This window comes from Anser brachyrhynchus, assembly GCF_964034855.1.
Source record: "Anser brachyrhynchus genome assembly, chromosome: 10".
NCBI classification, from domain to species: domain Eukaryota; kingdom Metazoa; phylum Chordata; class Aves; order Anseriformes; family Anatidae; genus Anser; species Anser brachyrhynchus.
Window position 1 is genome coordinate 9470711 of NC_137705.1, and position 20106 is coordinate 9490816.

The 20106-nt window shown below is 40.1% G+C and overlaps 1 protein-coding gene across 1 annotated transcript in view; it reads right to left on the minus strand.

Annotated features, from left to right (window-relative positions):
- The window catches only part of PRKAR2A (protein kinase cAMP-dependent type II regulatory subunit alpha), a 56824-nt gene that overhangs the window by 32818 nt on the left and 3900 nt on the right, over window positions 1–20106 (minus strand). Inside the window, exon 2 of the mRNA XM_080606795.1 lies at window positions 2018–2053. Coding sequence (XP_080462921.1) covers window positions 2018–2053 — 36 coding nt within the window. The remainder of the gene's footprint in view (window positions 1–2017; window positions 2054–20106) is intronic.

Below are 20106 nucleotides of genomic sequence, written 5' to 3' on the forward strand. Positions count from 1 at the left end.
CCCTCCAGTTCTGAAATAGCTTTGATATTGGTTGTGAAAGGAGACACCGCTGATGTCTCCCACCTTCCTGCCCAGCCTGCAGTCACCAACCAAGGGCCAGTGGTATTCTCTGAGGTTGCTCTCACTACAGACAGGGACCTGACTAACAAACCAACAAGTTTGTCAGGAGCCCCTATACTTGGAAGAAGATCAAGAAATGTAATCATGCGAGAATGAATTTCAACACAATCCGGCTCTTGGACAGGAACGTATTTGTATGGTTCTCAGGCTATCCAAACCAAGCCTGGGCAGACTGAGTCAGGCAGCAAGAAGTGTAACATGAGTTACTCACACCAGCAAAAGGCTCAGACATTGCTAATTCGCTTAAAGCAGCAGCAAGACTGTTCTACTGGGTAATTAGCAATGGAATTGCCAACGGCACCACAGTCTTTTGCATCCCATAGTCAGGAGATTTTAAAATTGGGGTGGGAGGGGGGATACGTGCAATTTCTGCAAAGATAGAGTACGATTTTTCAAATATTTTAATCAAGTCAGTCACCAGCTTGTTACAAATTAGGACTGACACAATGCTTGAGGTTTGAGTGCCTGCCATGGAACCTCAACCTGTTACATGGCCAAACATGCTATACACGAGTAACGTGTTCATTAAATAAATTCTAAGGGAACATCGAGCTCTCGTTTCCCTTTCTCCCTCCTCGCGCTTCTTGGAAAAGGTTGTTTCTCTTCATAAGAACACTACTTTACCACTCTGCACTTCTATAAATAATGCCACGAACGCGATTAGATAAGCCCTCTTTTCCCAGGATGACCCTCCTGCACAGATTGTGGAGTTTCTCGCAGACCCACCCAGGGCCACCTGCTTTGCAGGCTAAACCTCTGACCAGCACACAAAGCCTTGTTTCTCTGGTCAAGAAGCAACTGGTATTCTCTACAGAGCATTTACAGCTGCCAAACCACTTGGAAGAGTTTAATGCCAAGCACGCCACTCTCCCTCCCTCAACAAGGAGGACATCAGCACAGGAGATGATTAACTGGCAACAGCAGCAGAAATGGGGAGCGGACGTGATACAAAAGCAATATCATCACTTTGGGTCAGTGATTTGAAAAAAACATACAAAGAAAATCAATTGTTCTTCTGGAAAAAAAATACAATCAAGATAGTTTTAAATTTAAAAGGTTAGCTTGACCTTACTAATAGGTTACTATTTCTCAAGCAGTTTTTATGAATCCTGATGTTCTTGAAGTATTTTTTTGAAGTACTGCGTAAGCTAGAAGTGAGTAAACTCATCTGCTCAAGGTTTCTAAAACAAGCAAAAGTAAACTTCCTGTCCAATTCCTGCCCATGGGTTAGAAAACCTGTACTTTGAGTAAATCTTACAGAATGACAGCTAAATATTTACAGTCATTAAAGCAGCATTTGCCAGTACAGTCAAAAAAAACAAGAACACCACGTTTAGATTTTTAATAACTAAACATCTAAATGAAAATTCAGTAATTCATAAGGGTGCTCCGTAGCGAAACTTCCCTGCAACTTGAAAAATCAATATGATCTCGTTTTGAAGCACTGCTACATGCATCAAAATGAAAAAAAGATGCAAAGAACTACAGGCACCATTCCTTATGCCTATTTCCTCAGCTGTATCCAGTTTGGAGCAACAGGAATAAGAAAATGTATCTTCCATGGGTTTATGTATCCTTGGAATTTGCATTAGTACCCCAGGTAATCACAATCATCTGGTTATCTTTAAGCAGCTAATCACAACTTACCAGATGTAACCATTCCAAATTTCAATACTGAAGGCAGAAATATAGCAGTTTGGAGAGAATCTGTAACTACTGTATGCAAGTTGAAGATACTTTACTTGAAATAAAAATACTGCAAGCAGTATAAGAAATAAAACAGCAATAAAGAGTAAGAAGGTCATTTTAAATACAATTCCTATAGTCAAATGAACTTCATCTGAAACATTAAATTCTTAAAAGGAATAACATTAAATTCTTAAAAGGAATAACATACCTGATACTCTTCTATTGCATCGGTTAATAACTGGAGCTGCAAAAAAAAAGCAAATCAAAATTACATATGCTATTTACTAATAAGAATATTCAAGATGAAGACTGTGAAATCATGGTAGTTTTTGCTACTGAAATTTCATATAAATCTCCCCCCCCCCCAAAAAAAAAAAAAAAAAAAAAACCTAATGAATGCTTTGATATAAAGCTTTCATCCACCTACTCACCAGACAATAAGGATTTATTCAAAGTTAAAATTTTATCTTCCAGCAGGCCATCACACACTAAGACTGAGAGCAAGCAGTTTGTTTTTACCCAATTCTGAAAAAAACATACACACACACACACATCTACAGAGGTAACTCAATCTTAACCTGCCATCAAGCCCTAGCCCACTTTACATTGCATTATTCCAAAGCATCACAACACTATGTTAGCTACACCTAATTAACACGGATTAGAAGCTGATGAACCCCATTAGCTAAAGCATTCCATACCCCTACACACCCCAAGCCACATAACTGAAACAGTGCATCGTCCAGAGCTCCTGTACTAGTGCCAGTCTTTCCCCTTGACAAAAACTATCGTCCGTTAAAGCTAAAGAATCCTGAGATGGACGATCCGTTTCACTGTTTTTTTGTTCGTGCTGCTAGCTATACATACTAATTAAACATTCCCTCTGATCTCACTATTCACATGCATTTCTACATTAAGCCACACTTTAGTGAACAGCATCCTCTCCCCTTTTTCCACTGTAATCAAGTTCCTGAGTTGCTTCAGTCTCAACACAAAAATAACCAGCCTGTAAAGCTTCACAAACCAGCCCAGAACAAAACCAAAACACTCACTTGCGCCCCCGCCACTGACAACCAAAGCAATTTTATTCTGATTGTTTCATGCTTTCCCCGTCCCTCTTCCGCACAACTGATAATTGCATTTTTCTGATGTAACCAGTGACATTCCTGTTCCATTCTTTAAATATCTAAGAATTAGATGAACCTTTATACTGCAAAGTACATGCATCAGACAGAGCTGGACACGTGCTACCAAAGACTTAATTACATCACCACTTATTTATTTATTTTAGAAGTTAGAAATGTTCCTGTATCTCAGCACTACCAGAATAGGAATATCAACGCTTTCTCAATCAAATACCCAAAAAACTCTTCTTCTTTTGAGTGTTTTCAGCAACCTCATGGCTCACCCACTTTCCAAAGACTACAGCTTCTTTAAGAATCTTGCTTATTTTATCTCGTAGCAGGGTTTAGTGTCATCAAAACAGCACCACGTTTTCCACAGTGTTAGAAACGAGAAAAAAAAAAACATAACCTTTTAAGGACAGTTAAGAGAGCACCATTATCCTGCCTCCACAAAGTATTTAATCTTAAATTGATAGTTTGCTTTTCCTTCCACCAGTGACAGTTTTAACACCTATGAAATTTCAGGTTCACTTTTATACATTGTCAGATGATGACTATTTTTGTGCCGAAGAGATAAAATCTGGCGTTTCCTACCACAGAAGATGAACACTTTCTTTTGTTTTAGCTTACCAATGAAGAGCTCTCTTTGTTTATGACTATTTCAGAGTCACACAGACAGCAGAGCTGCTCCTATGGAATACTTGTGGCTTGTCACAGAAGGCACTGGCATCAAGAAGTGCTGCGAGAACAACTTGTGAGGGTCCCCCTAAACCTGTGTTAGGCTGCGGGCAGAGTCCACAACTTTAGATGGGGTAGAAGGGACTAACGCATTTATGAGTAGCCAGGCCTATTTTGAAAGAGCTTCTGGACTGAACACAAAAGGGCATCTAACTTAAAGCGATATTCATGGTATTAAAGCAATATTCACAGGTTACTAACAGTAGCCTCTTGGACCAAAGCAGCCTTTAGAGCACACGTCCTCTGTAGTAGTGATGAGAACTCAGAGAATCCCCTACACCAACCCGGCACCCTTCAGTAGAGATATCTTCAACAAGAAATTGCTACTCTGAAACAGGAAACGTTCCTTTTGCGTATCCACACTTCAAATGTCCCTCCTGCACACCACTGTGCTGTGTCTAAGGTCAGTTATGTGTTAATTGAAGAAATTAAAATGAGATTAAAAGGTTTTGCTGTGAGATGATTGTATTATAAACCCTCCCTTAGGTCAAAAACCTTGTGCAGTAACACTAAAGTTTGTAATCACAGAACCATCTCGTACCTTTGGCACAGTGTTTGTTTTTACTTGTCCTGTGGGAGCCAAGACTCAGCAATCAGGTGAAAACAACAAAAACTGCGGTAAATTAAACCATTGTACCAGAAGAGGCCAAAACAGCCCAATTTCCTCCCCGGAACTGATGGCAGGTGACATCAACAGCGGAGACATCAAGCTGCACGTTCTGTGGTTTTGCCAGAGTTGACTTCGGACAGGAAAACTACTCAACTGTTTTAAGGAAAAACAGAAGTCTCTAATGAACGTGTGCATATTCCCCAGACTGACCTGGGGCACAGCCTTGGTTAGCACTAGGTAGGAACACTCATCAGGGGCTGCTACACAGCTCAAAAGAAATTATAAGTTTCTGGCTGTGGGATTCTTTTTTATTCATAGTTTCGCCTTCTAGAACCAGTGAGTTCTCTAATTTAAATAAATACTTACTAAATAAGTAGTTACCAACTTTATATCAGTACCGCTTAACCTCATTCAGCATTCTCCTTTTCCCGCACTGGGGGGAAAAAAAAAAAGTACGTGTTCATTCATACATATGTATGAATGCCATATATACACACACACACCATAAACACTCTAAGAAGAATGCTATAAAACTGCTCAACTTCCCAATTTCAAAAACATTTGACACTACTTTCAGTCATCCAATTCCACAAAAGTAGTGACATATGTATCTGCTAATAAAAGACTGCACTACTTTTCCTACATGAAGGTACACTGCTCCATTTATTTAATAAATGGACTTGAATCAGCTGCATAAATAAACCACTTCTGTTAGTCAAAGTCACAAACATGATTTCTATCAAACAGCAAAACTCACTACTGCCACACAGCTATACTACTGCTTGTTAGTAGCTCCTTTTCTCACTTGAAGAATGAGGGATATAAAACCTCAAACACAGGCTGGTATGCAGTAATGCTGGGAACCAATGACCGGAAACAGTTTTTGGGGTTTTGGTTTTATTTCTTAATACTTCCCAAAAGTGGAGTAAACAAAACAAAAAAAAACAGGGAGTTCTCAAAAGTTCTTCAGTTTGACACTGAGATTTTCTTTGAAATATTTGACTCTGGAGTTTGGCTTACCATGCCTAAGCGGCAAGAGTTGTGACCATTGCTACAGGCAAGTGGGAACACTCAGCTCCAGATGTGAAAAAGTATACAAAGGAAGAAGCACACACATATTACCTGTTTTTACCCTTGCTTTCAAAACCAAACCAACAATTAAGGTATTTAAGCCAAACAATTGACAATAAAATCGTTCTCCCAACTTTACAAATAGGATCTAAAAGAATGCTTTTCCTACAACGCGTGGGATCCCTTCTTTGTTGGTGTACTGAAAGTGACTGGCAAAGAACAGCACCGAGCTTTTAGAAAGTTACACTTCCACCCAAAAGTGCAAGATATTTCTCTATACTATTTATAAGCTTTGTGAGGTTAGGAAACATGCTAAAGCTTGAAATGAACAGAAGAGTGACAACAGTCTTTCTCCCAGCTCTTGCCATCTTCTTCTTCCACACACTAAGAATTCTAAATTCTTACAGAAAGGATAAATAAAACTTAAAGACCTGCTCAGGGTCACAGGAAAAAATTCAGGGACAAAGGAAGAACTGGCATTCCAGGCATGCATTCAGGGTACAAGATGTTACCACTTCGTACTGGAAACCTTAAAAAAAACTTCTCCTCCTCTTCCACAAGGTCCTTGCTTTTTACTTGGATCTGTGAACACTTCCTAACTAAACTGGGGGGATGCATACTGATTGCTTCTGATACTGGATATAATTTTTAGTGGCACGATAAATTCTTGTGTGCACAACAAAATGATTTCCTTTAATCTACGTCTTCTATGCAACATTCAAAAAGTAGTTGGGTTGGTTAGAAAGTAGTGGAAGATGGAGCAAAGTTTACAACAGGTTGCATAAAGTCAGTGGAATAGTACCCCGAGTTCCAACAGCATATAATGCCAGCAGTAATATAATAAATCAGTAGAAGGCAGTGACTTCCAGAGCAATTTCCCATCAAATCATGGCATAAAATCATCCTGTGTGAACAGAGACAAAGAGAGAAAGAGTATGTAAACCGTTCTTATTTAACAAGTCAGTTACGATTATCCAAACAGCATGTGAGTTGACACTATAAACTATTAAAGCTGAAATGCCAGCAGAAGAGCGGAGCATAAATCCGAGGCGTGACTGTCTCTGCGGAATGTTGTATCGAGTTACGATAAGGAAGTGCTAGACTACAGCTGTCAGCCTGTTTTTCTACACACCGAGATGTTAATGGACTTACATGAATATGAACCGCCACTGTGAGAAAATGTAAAGATTCAAGTACCAAGTTTTAAGGATTTCTAGTAATAAAAATACAACACTAGAGCAGAAACAAGACTTTCATCATCAAATATATGATCATACTCTAATAAACGCTGATCTGAACTCGCTTTTCAAGAAGTAAGTAAAATAAGAGGGTTCTCCGTGACTAGCACTAATATAATAGTTAAGTATCCACGATTTCCTTCAGGATGTCCCTGCTTAGCAGTGGCAAATTCCACTAACCCCTTCCAGACCGCTGCTTGCTAAGGGGCAGTCCGAGCGGGACTACAAACTACCACATTTTTCCCCAAAAAAACAGCTCTGGAACCAAACAGTAGGCGTCTGTTTCTTTCAGAAGAATAAAACAGCGAAATGGAGGAGAGTTTTACAGGTACAACTCACATTATTATTTACTACCTCCCATCCCCCCCAGAAAGGATGGAAATTCAGATCCTGGTTAGAGACAGACAGGAGAGATCCTGCCGGTGTCAGCTGAAGCACGCCAGATATCCAGAGGAAGACAAAAGGTCAGGGAACACTAGGGAGGAAGAGCCTTCTTTAAAAGGATGAACGGAGGTACGTGAAAACAAAAAAGGAGAAAAATTGAGACCGTGATCCAGGATTGCCTGTGTATATGCACACACTTAACCTTTCTGTAAGGCAATTTTACATTTATTAAGTTGTAAAACAATAACAGCAATTATATTAAATGCTGTTTTCCTCTCTACTACAGGAAAACAGAAGCATAGATATTTTTTTCATTCCTGGTATTTAAAAATAGCTCTCAGCGGCAGCAAGAAATAATAAAATATAAAACCAAATAGCACCACATCCTGGTCTCCAGTTTAATTGATTTTTTTTTAATTTAGATTTTAAAATTACTGACATAAAATGGAAAAACACCGTCTGGAAGCCTCATCTTAAAGGAGCTCCTGAAAACTTTCTCTGAGCTTTTTTAAGCCCCTCTGATAGGAAGAATGTATTAACTGCTTCTAAAGGAAAAAGTTGAGTCAACAAGCAAGGCAGCTATGTCAGTTAAAAAAAGATGTTTCATGAAATTATTAAAGCTGCTATGCTATTTCGGGTTAGCTGTTTTTTTAAGCAAAGAAGAAAAATTAATATGCTTTGGAATGGACAGACTTTAAATAGCTGATAAATCCAAGAAACCCATAAATCTTAGCTTGGTTCTCTGCGGAAATTTGGGGAAGCCTCTGGTTATAGCCTCTCAGTCAAGAACTGCTACTAAAAGGTTTGTGCATGTGGTTTGCTTTCTGTTGTTTTGAGGTTTTTGTTTTTTAAATCGAAGATATTTTAAAAATAACGTGCCACCATTTCAGTATCCTTATTTCATGACTGAGTGCGCTGTAGTACAGAGTGATTTTTCTTACGGTGTCAGCAGATATTAATTCAATACCAAAACGAACCGTGTTCCTGTTACACAATGAGCCCTGCGTTTGGAATTCAGGAGTTAACACAGCCTAACCGAAGCCTAAGCACAGGAGAATGAATACCTATCAAGCAGCACTCCGTATTATCTGACATTGCGGCGGCATGACCCACACACCCTTCTCCTGTTTCTTGCTGACGTGTTTCAGAGATCCAGCCAAACACTGTACCATTTTTATGGGCGTGCTCTATATTACAAAGACCAAATGGTTCACAATAATGTGTGCATTTGCTTTACAGACATGAAATTAGACAAATTCCCAGCGCTAAGGCCCGATCTCAGCTGAAAGGATGCATTTCACAGTGCTTAAAGATATCACAACGCTGATAATACAACCAAATTGTCAGGGACTGAAATGAAAGGCTTGGATATTTTTCAAGGATTATAAAGTAAAATTACACACTATGTGGAAATGGAAGGATGCTGCAAAGAACTAGGAGATATGAAAAGAAACTGACAGATCCTTGAAGTATTGTCACAAGAGACAGGACACCAGGAAGCACGGCAAGGCAAGACGCAGTATGACAGCCTAAGGTGACCACTGAGTGAAAAGGGGAAATTTAAGCTTCCTCCTAAAGCCCAAGCGAGGAAGAAGCCATTTCAGAAACAGGGAGGCTAAAGGCCACATTAGTAGTATCAAGAACGTTTTAAAATAATGTTTGATTTGTAATCCTGACATAAAGTAGATGACAAAAAGTAAAGAGATTGAACATAACTCTGGAAGCAACTTCCCCACGGATTATTTCACAACGAAAAAGCCAGAAAGGGTTAAAGATGAAGTTGAGACTACAGAGTAACAGAAACACCCCAGTGAGAAGAAATAACTGCACTTTTTTTTTTTTTTTAAATACATGCTTCAGGCAAGAAAAGATAGTGGCATCTTATCTAGGGAACACGGAGGCAGTTCCCAAGCAGAAGCATGGGCAACTCACCCCAGCTGTCGGAGCAGCAGCAAAGGAAGGACTGCCCCTGCCCTTCCCTGCCCTCCAGGCTCTTCCCTGCCACCCTCCCAGCCCCATTTTGAAACTTCACCTTGCCAGTTTCCAGACTCCCACCACACCAGAAAAGGTAGATATTGAGGGAAAAAAATATCTATAATATTTCAGGATATTTAAGATCTTTGAAATGCAATGACAAACTTCGGAAGTGCTGTTTAAAGCAACGTTTGGCTGACAAATTCAGTTCTTTTAAAGCAATACTTACTTTCATGTTTCAACTGATTTTTTTCATTTTTAACCCTAGCTCTGATTTCCTGGACACTTAGAGAAGACTTAAATTCACATCTTCACATGTTTTAAACACCAAACCCTTAAGACTTTTGACCAGATCTCTATGGTTTGATGTGCTGTGAGGTGCAGAGTCATTGCTATATGTTAAAACTTGACAACACAAACTTCTTTTGGCTCGCTTGTAAAGCTGAGTTTCACTGACCATACTTGGAAACCTTGGGGTAATTTCTAAATGAGTCACAAAAATGTCATTTAGCTACATCTAGCCAGCTGCTCCATTTTGATTATTTCCAACTGAGCTGCTTTCACAAATCTTTCCGCAGATTACAGAAGCGAACAGCGTACAGGTGAACATGACGTGGATGATGCTAAAACCCAAACCAGCCATGGGGCTTGTTTTTTTCCATTTTCAGAAGCCTCATTAAAGTCCCCCTACCAGCCCAAACACCCAAGCGCAAACTTTAATGACAGCAGCCAACGACACCAAAGACACCAGGCCCGGACCCTCTCGCTGCTGCCCTCTCCCAGGCCCCAGGGGCAGCCCCATATCCCCTCTCGCCTGGCCTAGATTTTAGAACCGCTCTCATCAGGCGGGCATCGCCCTCAGGATGCAGCCAACGTCTCCGTACGCGTGCCCGCACCGCTGAGGTGAGTGAGGTGAGGGCCCTTGCTGAGGCCGGGAGCCGCCTCCACACGGCGAGGCCAGCGGCCGAGAAGGCCGAGGCAGGCGGTGCAGCAGCCGAGCAGCACGCCGAGGCACACCTGGGGAAAAGCCCACATGGAAGCAGCATGGCTCAAGGGGAAAACGCGATCACCGGTGCTGCCTTTTGTGCTTATGTAGCCTCGGGTATAAGGTATTTAAAATTGAGGAGAAGAGTGGGAGGGAAGCGTGTCACAACCACGACAGTAACGCCGGCGAGCTACGGGCCGGGACTCCCACAGCTCGCACGCCCATCCCGGCGGGTGTGCACAACCGCTCCTGCTCACACCCCGCCTGAGAGGATCAGACAACACCAAGAGGAGGGAAGCTACAGTTCCTGCTCACACAGGAAGCCTTCTCCTTCCTGCCTCAATAAGTATCCTAATATACCTCACATGACATCTTCAAATCCCAATTAAGTACCCGCACACTTTCACACAGCCTTTGTCAGCAAGCAACTCCTCAAATAACATCCTACATTTCGACTATTACCCATTGCCTCATATCTGTCCTTTAGGCATCGGCATATTTTAAGGCATAGCAAATGTTGTATGCGTTCCTAATACTTTTCTAGGTACATTTGGCATTTAAGACAACTTCAGTTAGACATAATGCTGTATTTTTATTTGGATGCATAATGAAGAGCTCACTTCCTCTTATATGTAAAGAAAGAGGATGACGATACACAGATCTTCTGATTTAGCAATGAAAAACAAGGGAAAAAAAGAATTCTGATTGCTTGTTTCCACCAGAAACCCAACCTTAATTTTACATTCACTGCATTGTATTTTAAAAAAGATTCCATCTGCTCTGTCTGTAGCACACATTAATATTCAGAACACATCTGCAGTGTGCAGACCAAGCTTTTAATTGGAATCATGTCACAGCTACCATCACACAACACTGAATGTAAATGTTGGATATCTGCACTTGGCAGCTGCTTGGCAGGCTTATTATACAGTCCTACTGAGACCGATAGTGTCTTTAAATAATGTGGTATCAGGGCATAAAAGGTATCTTGAAAAATCAAATATTTACTATCGTGAAACAGTTTACGGTGCCATTCATACCTAATATAGTTTACTAGCACTTTAAACTACCTATAAGAAAAATATCATTTATATTCAGCCATAATTTTCAAAGAGGCAACACATTAATACAACTGAACACTCACAACTTTTATTATGAGAGATATTTAAGCAAAACTAACTTGTAAACAGAGGACAAAGAAAACCGAATTTCAGTGCAATTGAAACTGTGTAGTCAAGCTCAAAGCATTTATATAATCCAAAACTCTAGCACTACTAAGCATGCAAGAGCACCTAAATTCAATTAACAGCTATGCTCAGTGATTTAAGACACTTTCTAACAATGTCAGACAAATTATTCTGGAATGAACAATACAGTTACCTTTTCAAAAAAAACAGGAAGCTGATAACAACTTCACTTGCTTCAAATCCTTGTCAAGCCACAGTAATACAAAATTACATTTTCCCAGCCATCTATGTATTTTCAGCTTGTACTCTTCTGTTAAAAGTTTTTAACAAATGGGGCAGCAACCAGCAACCTACAGAGAAAAATGTACATACACACACAAACTAGAGTTATCCTAACAACACAAGCAACTAGTTGGTATGCTATCAAGCTGATCTTATGTGCACTGCAAGTTATTTAAATCTCAGAGGTCCTGTGTCCCCTCTACCTACTAACAGCTACACTTGCTCTTCATACAGTACACACGTTCTTTGTGAATTTCTCCTCTTCCACTGTCTTTGCCATAGTATCACAACAAAAACTATTTGACAAATCTAAGAAAACTACAAGATCATTGCTTGTTAAGATAAAGGTGTGTCACCACAAAAATAATTAATCAAATACAGGCGACATAGAACAGAAAGTCATCATGATCCAAGTGTTCCGACTCTAATGCCCTTCTCTAATAGCCTAATTGGCTTAACAAATACTGCTTAATGTCAGTGCAGCTCCAGCACAAATAAGCGAACTACACTGACCAGAAGGGGAAGACAGTTGTTTGTGCTCAGAGCATACATACACGGTCAGCCTCAAGCCTGTGCTTGCACTCTGCCGTGTCTTGCGCATCCACCACCATTTCAGAGCACGTTACGGTAGAAGTGCAGCAATCAAAGTCAGGAGCCAGAGCAAGGTTTCGGTCCCAAATCTGGGCACACAGCTAGCCGAGAGATGACCACTGATTATATCAGCGATTCCAATCTGTTTCAGTGCAAAGAAAAAAGAGGTTAGCCTTAGCTCTCCTTCAGTGGCATAGCTGGCCTGCTCGTGTTTGCACTTGAACAGAAAGGAAGACTTAACGTGGGCAGTTACGGGCGAGATGCAGTATAAGCAGCTTTTCCTTTTGCATCTTAGCTATTTACAGTCTCAGATAAAACAGATTGGAGTCACTCTCAAAGTCAGGTACTGTATCTCATGTGACAGACAGTCAGAAGCAACTGTAAAAAAACTAGTTCTACAAAAGAGAGCAACTCAGAAGGAAAATATGGAAGAAGAGAAAACTTGAAGCTCAGCAGAAACAACCAGCAACACTGATAGGGCATAGTGTTTTCCATGCCTCGCATGGATGTTACACAGCTCTGCTTGTCAGGTCAGCCAGAGCTCAGGACTGTGTAATTATAGCTAGCTAGGTAGTGGGATTTAAGAACAGCATCCTACAGCTAAAAAAGGAGGCACATAAAAGCCCATGGCTCTTTGGTTGGGTCACTTCTAATTTCATTACCAATTCCTACTGCCATTACTGATTTGGATGATAAATATAGCATGTTTTTACATAAGATAAAGCTGGAATGAATTGTGCTGTCATTTGATTTGATCTGTATAAAAGAGCAAGAGGAATTTCAATTAGAAACACCAGCATCAAGCGTCACTTCAAGCTGATTCAGAGCTTAATCTCACACATCCACATTTAAATTAGGGCATAAGATCGCTTGTGTACGCTAGGCAAAATATGCTGGGTTAATTGTATCTGGGGCTGCATTAGCAAAGTGCTGCCAGCAGGCTGAGGGAAGTGAGCCTTCCCCTCTACTCAGCCCTGGTAAGGCAGCACCTGTAGGAGTCCTGTGTCCAGTTCTTTGCTCCACAGTACAAGAGAGGCAAGGACATACTGGAGACAGCCCAAAGAAAGGCCACTAAGATGATGAAGGGACTGGAGCACGTCTCCTATCAGAAACGGTTGAGAGATGGCTCTGTTCAGCCTGGAAAAGACAATGCTCAGGGCAGATATTCCCAATGTAGGGAAATACCTGAAGGGAGGATGCAAAGGTGATGGAGCCAGGCTCTTTTCAGTGGTGCCCAGTGACAAGAGGCAATGGGCACAAACCAGAACAAGGAAGGATCTGTTGGAACATCAGGAAACTCTTCCTTAATGTGACAGTGACCGAGCACTGCAACAGGTTACCCAAAGAGGCTGCGGAGTTTCTGTCCTCTGAGATATTCAAAGGCTGCCTGGACATGGTCTTGCCAAGCAGCTCCAGGTGGCCCTACTTGAGTGGGGGGGGGTTCAACCAGATGACCTCCAGGTCTCTTCCAACTTCAACTATTCCATGATTTGGTAGACACCAACAGCTCATTAAAACTAGTACTTTGTTTCTTATTCTACTGAAGCCAAAAAATGTTAATGAGCATCCCCAATCTAGACAAACTTCAATATATTTATCAACCCTCTTACCAGTGTCAGAAAAGGCACCTATTGATTACTCACAATTGCCTCTGCATCCTTCCCCATGTCACCGTTCTCCAGGATTTAGCACTCTATCCTGTAAGCATAATCACCACCGAAGAGATTCACCCTTGCCTGAACAGTATGTGAATGACCTTTCGGAAATTGGCCTTTCTCAAAAGATCAACATTTTAAAGAGCTGGCTCAATTCTTCTCGAAGCCTGATTTTAACAGATATCGAAATTGGTGCTTAATAAAAGACCAAAGACTTGTTATTGTATTTGTGAAATAAAAATGCATTCAAATAACTAGCATCCTCATATCTGGTATGTTCAAAAAAAACTTTTTTGAGGAAATCCTATCAGTATCTTATAGCATTTCATAGCAAAGCCATAAACAACTGAACAAGGTTTTCTAAAAATAAAAATTCTAGATATACTTGCAACTGATGTTATTGGTTTCCAACTTGGAAACAAAAGAAAAACTCGACTCCTATATACAGTTTTATCTATGGTAGTGATAGAAAAGGTGCCACTAGGCACGGGATTTACAGGATTTTATCCTGTAGTGGTAGCTTCAGAATCACAGTGCTGGGCACGGGGATTTCTGCCTTGCTTCTCCTCATCTCCAGGGTGCAGGATCCCCTCTGTACGAGCACAACTGACGCGGCCACTCCTGCCTCCTGCCATCAGGTGCTTCAGCTGGGAGACAACCAAGCAAGAGCCGTAGCCTTTCCCCACCGCCGCAGCAGGGAGCACAGCCGCAGGGAGGACGATAACCAGAGGACTGCTGGCTGGCACGGAGGGATGAGATAGTCTGGTGTACCTCCTGTGCTATCACGGATTCTGCAGAAGCATTACTAACATCACCGGCAATTTTGGGCTTCTATACCACATACTGCTGTATTACCAGCACAATTATCCATCAACGATCCGCAAGTGGATCTTGTTCCACTCAAATATAATTGGGTATGAGCTTCTTTTTAGCAAACAATGTATAAATAAATTTGAGTGGGTTCTAAATATGCATGATTTAATTTTTATTTATTTTTTTTAAGGTTAAAACTTCTTATCTGGGCAATGTTCTAGCTGTGATATACAACAAAATGATAAGCAAAAGTAACTCCTGTAGCACATCTCAGCAGAATGCATTTTATAGCTTTTTCCCTTTCAGATTTATGAAAGTAATAATACTAAAGTCAAACATTAACAAAGCTTACTTAAACATAGCACAGCTGTAAAAAGAGTAATCTCCACGTAAGGATGCCTTTTGATAGACGATCTCAGATGAAAACAAAATTAAAAAAGCCAACAACAAAACACACTTCCAGTAATTGCACCCTGTGTACTCTTACAGGAAAAAGATTTTGTGGAAAAGAGGAAGGATGAAGGTAGACAGCTTTGTCCTATTTCCTAAAAAGTAAAATAGAAATAAAAAGTAGAATACAAATAGTAAAAATCATTGCGTTCACCCCATCTCAGGGAAAAATCCACTTTTATGCCCAAGAACACTTCAAGTCCCTGCAGAGGGGCACAATTTATCATTCATCCCATCATAAATATGCCAGTAGAAATAAAAAAAGGTCCCTAGCCAAAGTGAGCTGCAGCAGGTGGCAAGTACTACATGGTTCAGCTTCCAGATGAACTCATTTTTAGTAGCAGAACTTGTGGTATAAAGCTCTTCACAGCCACTGTTACATTCTACTTCAAAACAAATAGCGCACACTGCAAATCTTTTAGCTATGAGCACTTAATAATGTCTACATGTAAAAGCTATAAATAAAACAAGATGCATGACACAACACTTAATAATCAAATAACTTCAGCAGTGAGGAATTATAATGACTCTGCAGGGATATGACAGATGCTTATACAGAGCACAAGAAAAATTGAAGCCCGTACAAATATGTCTGTTTATCATAAAGTTATACAACCTCAAGGGTTAGAATTAAAAACATTATAAAAATTACACCCAGTGATGTTTAATTTCTATATGTCTGATAAACTGAAGTATTTAAAGTAGCATTACCACTCTCAGTAGTAGTAAGTAGTAGTATTTTAAAATAAGAATCCTTGCAGAAGCTTCCCCAAAGGTGCTAAAGGCAGAGCAGTGAATGTTAATCTACGTTAGTGAGCCATCTTTCATAGCTTATCACTGAGAAAGCTTTCAGTCTTACAAATACTTATGAATTTTAATCAGATACACTGATAACATTAAGTGATAAAGAACCGTTACTTTCAAAAAAAAAAAAAAAAAGGAAACGCCATCACCTTTGAATTCTCATCCAAGGGCATTGCATGAGACGTCCTTCACACAGACATGCTCTGCATGTCCATGACAACCCAGGACTGACCAGATCCCCACACTACAGCATGTCCTTGCAGAAGCAACTTGTCCTCAATGAGCAGGATTAGCACGAGCGTTGCCAGAGAAATGGCAGCGTTTACTGGGGCCTCAGAAGGAAGAAAAAACAACAACAAAAACTACACAAAAAAAAACCAACCATGATCACCAAATATTTGTGTTTTTCTTTTCCTCAAGATCTCTCCTACAGAACACAGTTTTCTGAGAAGGAAGCAGCAAACAATATGCTATCCCAGGGGAGGAAGAGCCAAAATGGAAATGAAGGGCCATGGTGACATCCTGCTTTATAGCAGTCTGTTAATAGACAACCACCATGAACGAGGATCTCGGCACTGCAACCTATCCAAAAATCCAGATGAAAAGCCTACCGAGGAGCTTCCCAACCTTTATCCAAAAGATACACAGTTCATCTCCCCACACAAACCCCATGCACGTGTTTAGAACGCTCTGCAAGAAGAGCAGCAGTACTTTAAGCTTTGCAGTCCTTCACGGCACACCTCTCAGATTCAGTGAAGAACAGAAAGTTACCAATGGAAGAACGTCTTTTTACCAAAACTACCGCTTCACCTCCGGCTTGAAATCCTAATCCTTCTTTAGGCAACAGTTCAGAAAGAAATTTGGTGACAATTGCTCAATGTTGCTGGTAAGGCACCTGACCATGCACCATCTTGGGCTGAACTTCACCAGCATCCAAGGAGGAGTGCTGGGCTCCGGTTCTTGTGAGATGTCCTCAGAGCAAAACCAGCTATCGTGCCAGCTGGAAACCGAGTTCCTGGAGGCTCTGCACCATTCTTGAGGAGAAGTAACATTGTTCTTCAAGCCACCCTCAGAAAGTCAGCAGGAAATAAAGGGAAGGAACAGTAGCTTGAAATTTTTTAGCAAATTCTAACAAAAATAAAAATGATTTTTTTTTTCTTTATCATAAAAGCAGTGCTAAAGAAGGGATATCTGCAGTCCCTCCCACACGCTGTCAAGGAAGGCTTTTTGTAGAGCTGTCTTCCCTCCTGAAGGGAACTTCTAAGTCTATACCAGAGCCAAATGACCACTACTCATCTTCTGCAACTTCTACATAGAAAAGAAATGTCCTTGGTATGGAAAGGGCTAAGAGCAAAACTGCTACTAATATAACGCTGGGCTTTATTATATAGTAATTGATGTATATTTATGAAATGGACCAAATCCTAGCAGTATGAGAACCATAAGACAGGCAATCTTCTATATCTCCTCTGCTTTCTAAGTATCCTATCTGTTAAAGCACACAGAGAACATGATCACCAGAATTTTTTACCTCCTCTAAAAAAAACATACAAATGACCACGAAGCAGCTGATTATCTGTGCAATAGATTTCTGGAGTTTTCTCCTAAAAGTCCCTTTTCCACGTCTGTACCTTAAAAACAAAAGGCTTTTTTTTCATTAAAAAAAAGAATCACCTAAGCACACACCCTTTACTAGAATTAACATCTTGGTACAAGAGTCTTTTATGCGTTGGTCTTTTGTCCATGCTCAGGTTTCTGGAATTCCCCACTACTCACTTTCCTAACCAATGCTGTTACAACTTGCTCTGTCTGTTTCATATTAGTGATACGTAAGTACACTACCAATCTGCCCAGCACTCGAGTGCACGAGGTGCAGAGTGCAGAAGAGGACGCATCACGTATAGTGCAACTGATTGTACCTAAGAAAAGAAATCAAGCCTAAACCTGCATGAATCAAGATGCAAGACTAATATCCCACTAAAAGAGGAACTAGCAAGGCTGTTGGAGCTGTATTTGCCATTGCCTCCTTTCTTCCGCAAAATAAAAAAATTATGATGATCATTCATGAATCGGAAAGCGTTACTAAAGCCAGCGAGAAACATTCATAGCTCATCTTGGCTAAGCTTCCAGCCTTGATTTGAATAATGAGCAACTGCTCTTTGTTAAACATTAGTGCTTTTTAATGACTGACTGGTGAATAACTTGAAGTGAGCTTGTTCTGTTGCCTCCTCCTCTTCCCCGCAATCGCCATTGCTCTATTTTAGGTAAGAGGGTACAACTAAAGTTCACTGCCAGCAAAAGGGCAAGATGGGACTCTGCAACACTGACAGAATTTTCATCACTCTAATATTTGCTTATTAAATGAAAATAATAGCACAAAGACATGCTAATATAAAGTGTGATATCTAGTATTGCAATACAAAAAGCTCCTTTGGCTTAACTCTTGAACCAGCTAGAGGAATCTAACTTTAGGCGTTTCATACCATTTTTCTTACAATAACTTTCAACAAGGAAACACAAGCTTGTCAGAAAACAGCAGTTATTTACAAAGGCTAGTCATCCACTTCCTTTATATTTATTTATGCCCTTTTTAGAGGGTAGTACACAGAGAAGGCAGTTTCTATTTGCTCAAAGTTAACAGCAGGATACTAAAAGAGACTAGGTCTAGAATTTAATTCATCTATACAGCTATAGCTGGTCTCAAAAGCTCTTTCAGAAAACTTCAAGTTTCACAGTTAAGTGAAGAGTTACCAGCATGCAACAGATCACAAAAATTAATTAAGTAGTTTAGAGTGGAAAAAAAAGTATTGCTTGCCCTCATCCCCCACATTTTAGGATGTACAGATTACTCAAGAAAAGCAGTTTGATTACGTCAAGTCACTGAAAGCAAATTTGAATAAGAAGCTATCTTTCTCAATGGATTGTAACAAACTCCCTAAAAGATGTTACAAGAATAACAGCAGCGATGATGGCAGAATGTTACAAGTAACGCTACAACTATGCAATGGCAAGATTGCAAGGAGCTTATCTTTTATAGTTAACGTACGAGTTCCTCCTTCCAAATGTAAATTAATAGACATGCAGCAGTACCCAGTCATGCCTGCACATTTCAGCCAGCTCATCTGTAACGCTCCGTTCCTCAGCCAGCCAGCAACTTGAGTCCTCTCACTTTGCACTTCCAGTTCTCTTGCTATCTTAGGTAAGAAAAACAGGTTACATCTACATTTTAGGTAAATTTCTGTTAGTACTGAAGACTGTACTGATGAAACCTTCTTTCAGGCTTCTCTGAGATACAAACGGTGACTTCTTTTAACACAGTGATGTAGTTCGAAGGGCAAGTCCTAGTCTAATCCTGCAATAGAATAAGTACAATTTTGAGAACAAACGATGAAAAGCAAGTCTTCTGTGATAAGAAAGTACAGAGGCAAAAAAAGAAAACCAGAAGAAAAGCATTATATATTTTGTCCAAGTAAGTAAAGAAAAGTGAAATCAGTGTTCCTCACTACTTAGTTTTATCTTCAAAGCTCCCCTGTGCAAACAAGACCACTATAGGCAGAGAAGTTCCATTAGTACTACTGGTGGTTACTCTGAGTAATCCTTCAGATTTCAGTCGGTGAGAGCTGGCTCTGCAAAAGCAAAGACACGTGCAAGTACAGCAGCTGCACAATGGTCGTCTTTCACTTGGTATTTTTTATGTTAAACACGTTCGAGACACCATGGTGCCAAGACCCAACAAAAACTGGAATATTAAGTGCAGAAATATATTCCCCTTAAAATATTATCAACAGGAATGCATCACTGATATTTCACTTTATAACTGATTTAATGTTATTCATGGAGACCAAAGAATGAATAAAACTCTAAGCTTTCTTCTACACCTTCAGAATGCAAGACTTACGCATATATGCTTTTTAAACATATTATGAAGATGTGTATTTATTTCTTTGTATACTAAACTCAAAGGCTTAACTGTTAGACCATAATCTAAAGCTTCTTCCTCCATCTTCCTAAAAATCTAGGGACTAGTTGATTGTAACTAAAACAACTTGGTTATAATTGCTATTAAGCCATATCAGCCAGTCAAATTTCAAAGGAAAAAAAAAAAAGTAGCAGCAATAATTATCAAATTATGAAAGTACCCACTATGCTGCCTAGACTTTTAAATAGAGTAGCTATTCTTTGGGATGAACTTGCATCATACTATTCAATAACACTGTAAAAAGATGTTCTATAGAGAGAGGCTCTTCTAATGTCACAGACAAAGAACAGAGCGAGGACAGCACTACTATGCTTTATTCTCAATAAATTAACAATTATGGAGGAAGTAGGTGAAAGTATTTCTAACAAGTTAAAAGTATTTTCATTTTAAAGGGGACTGTATCTCATGGGGA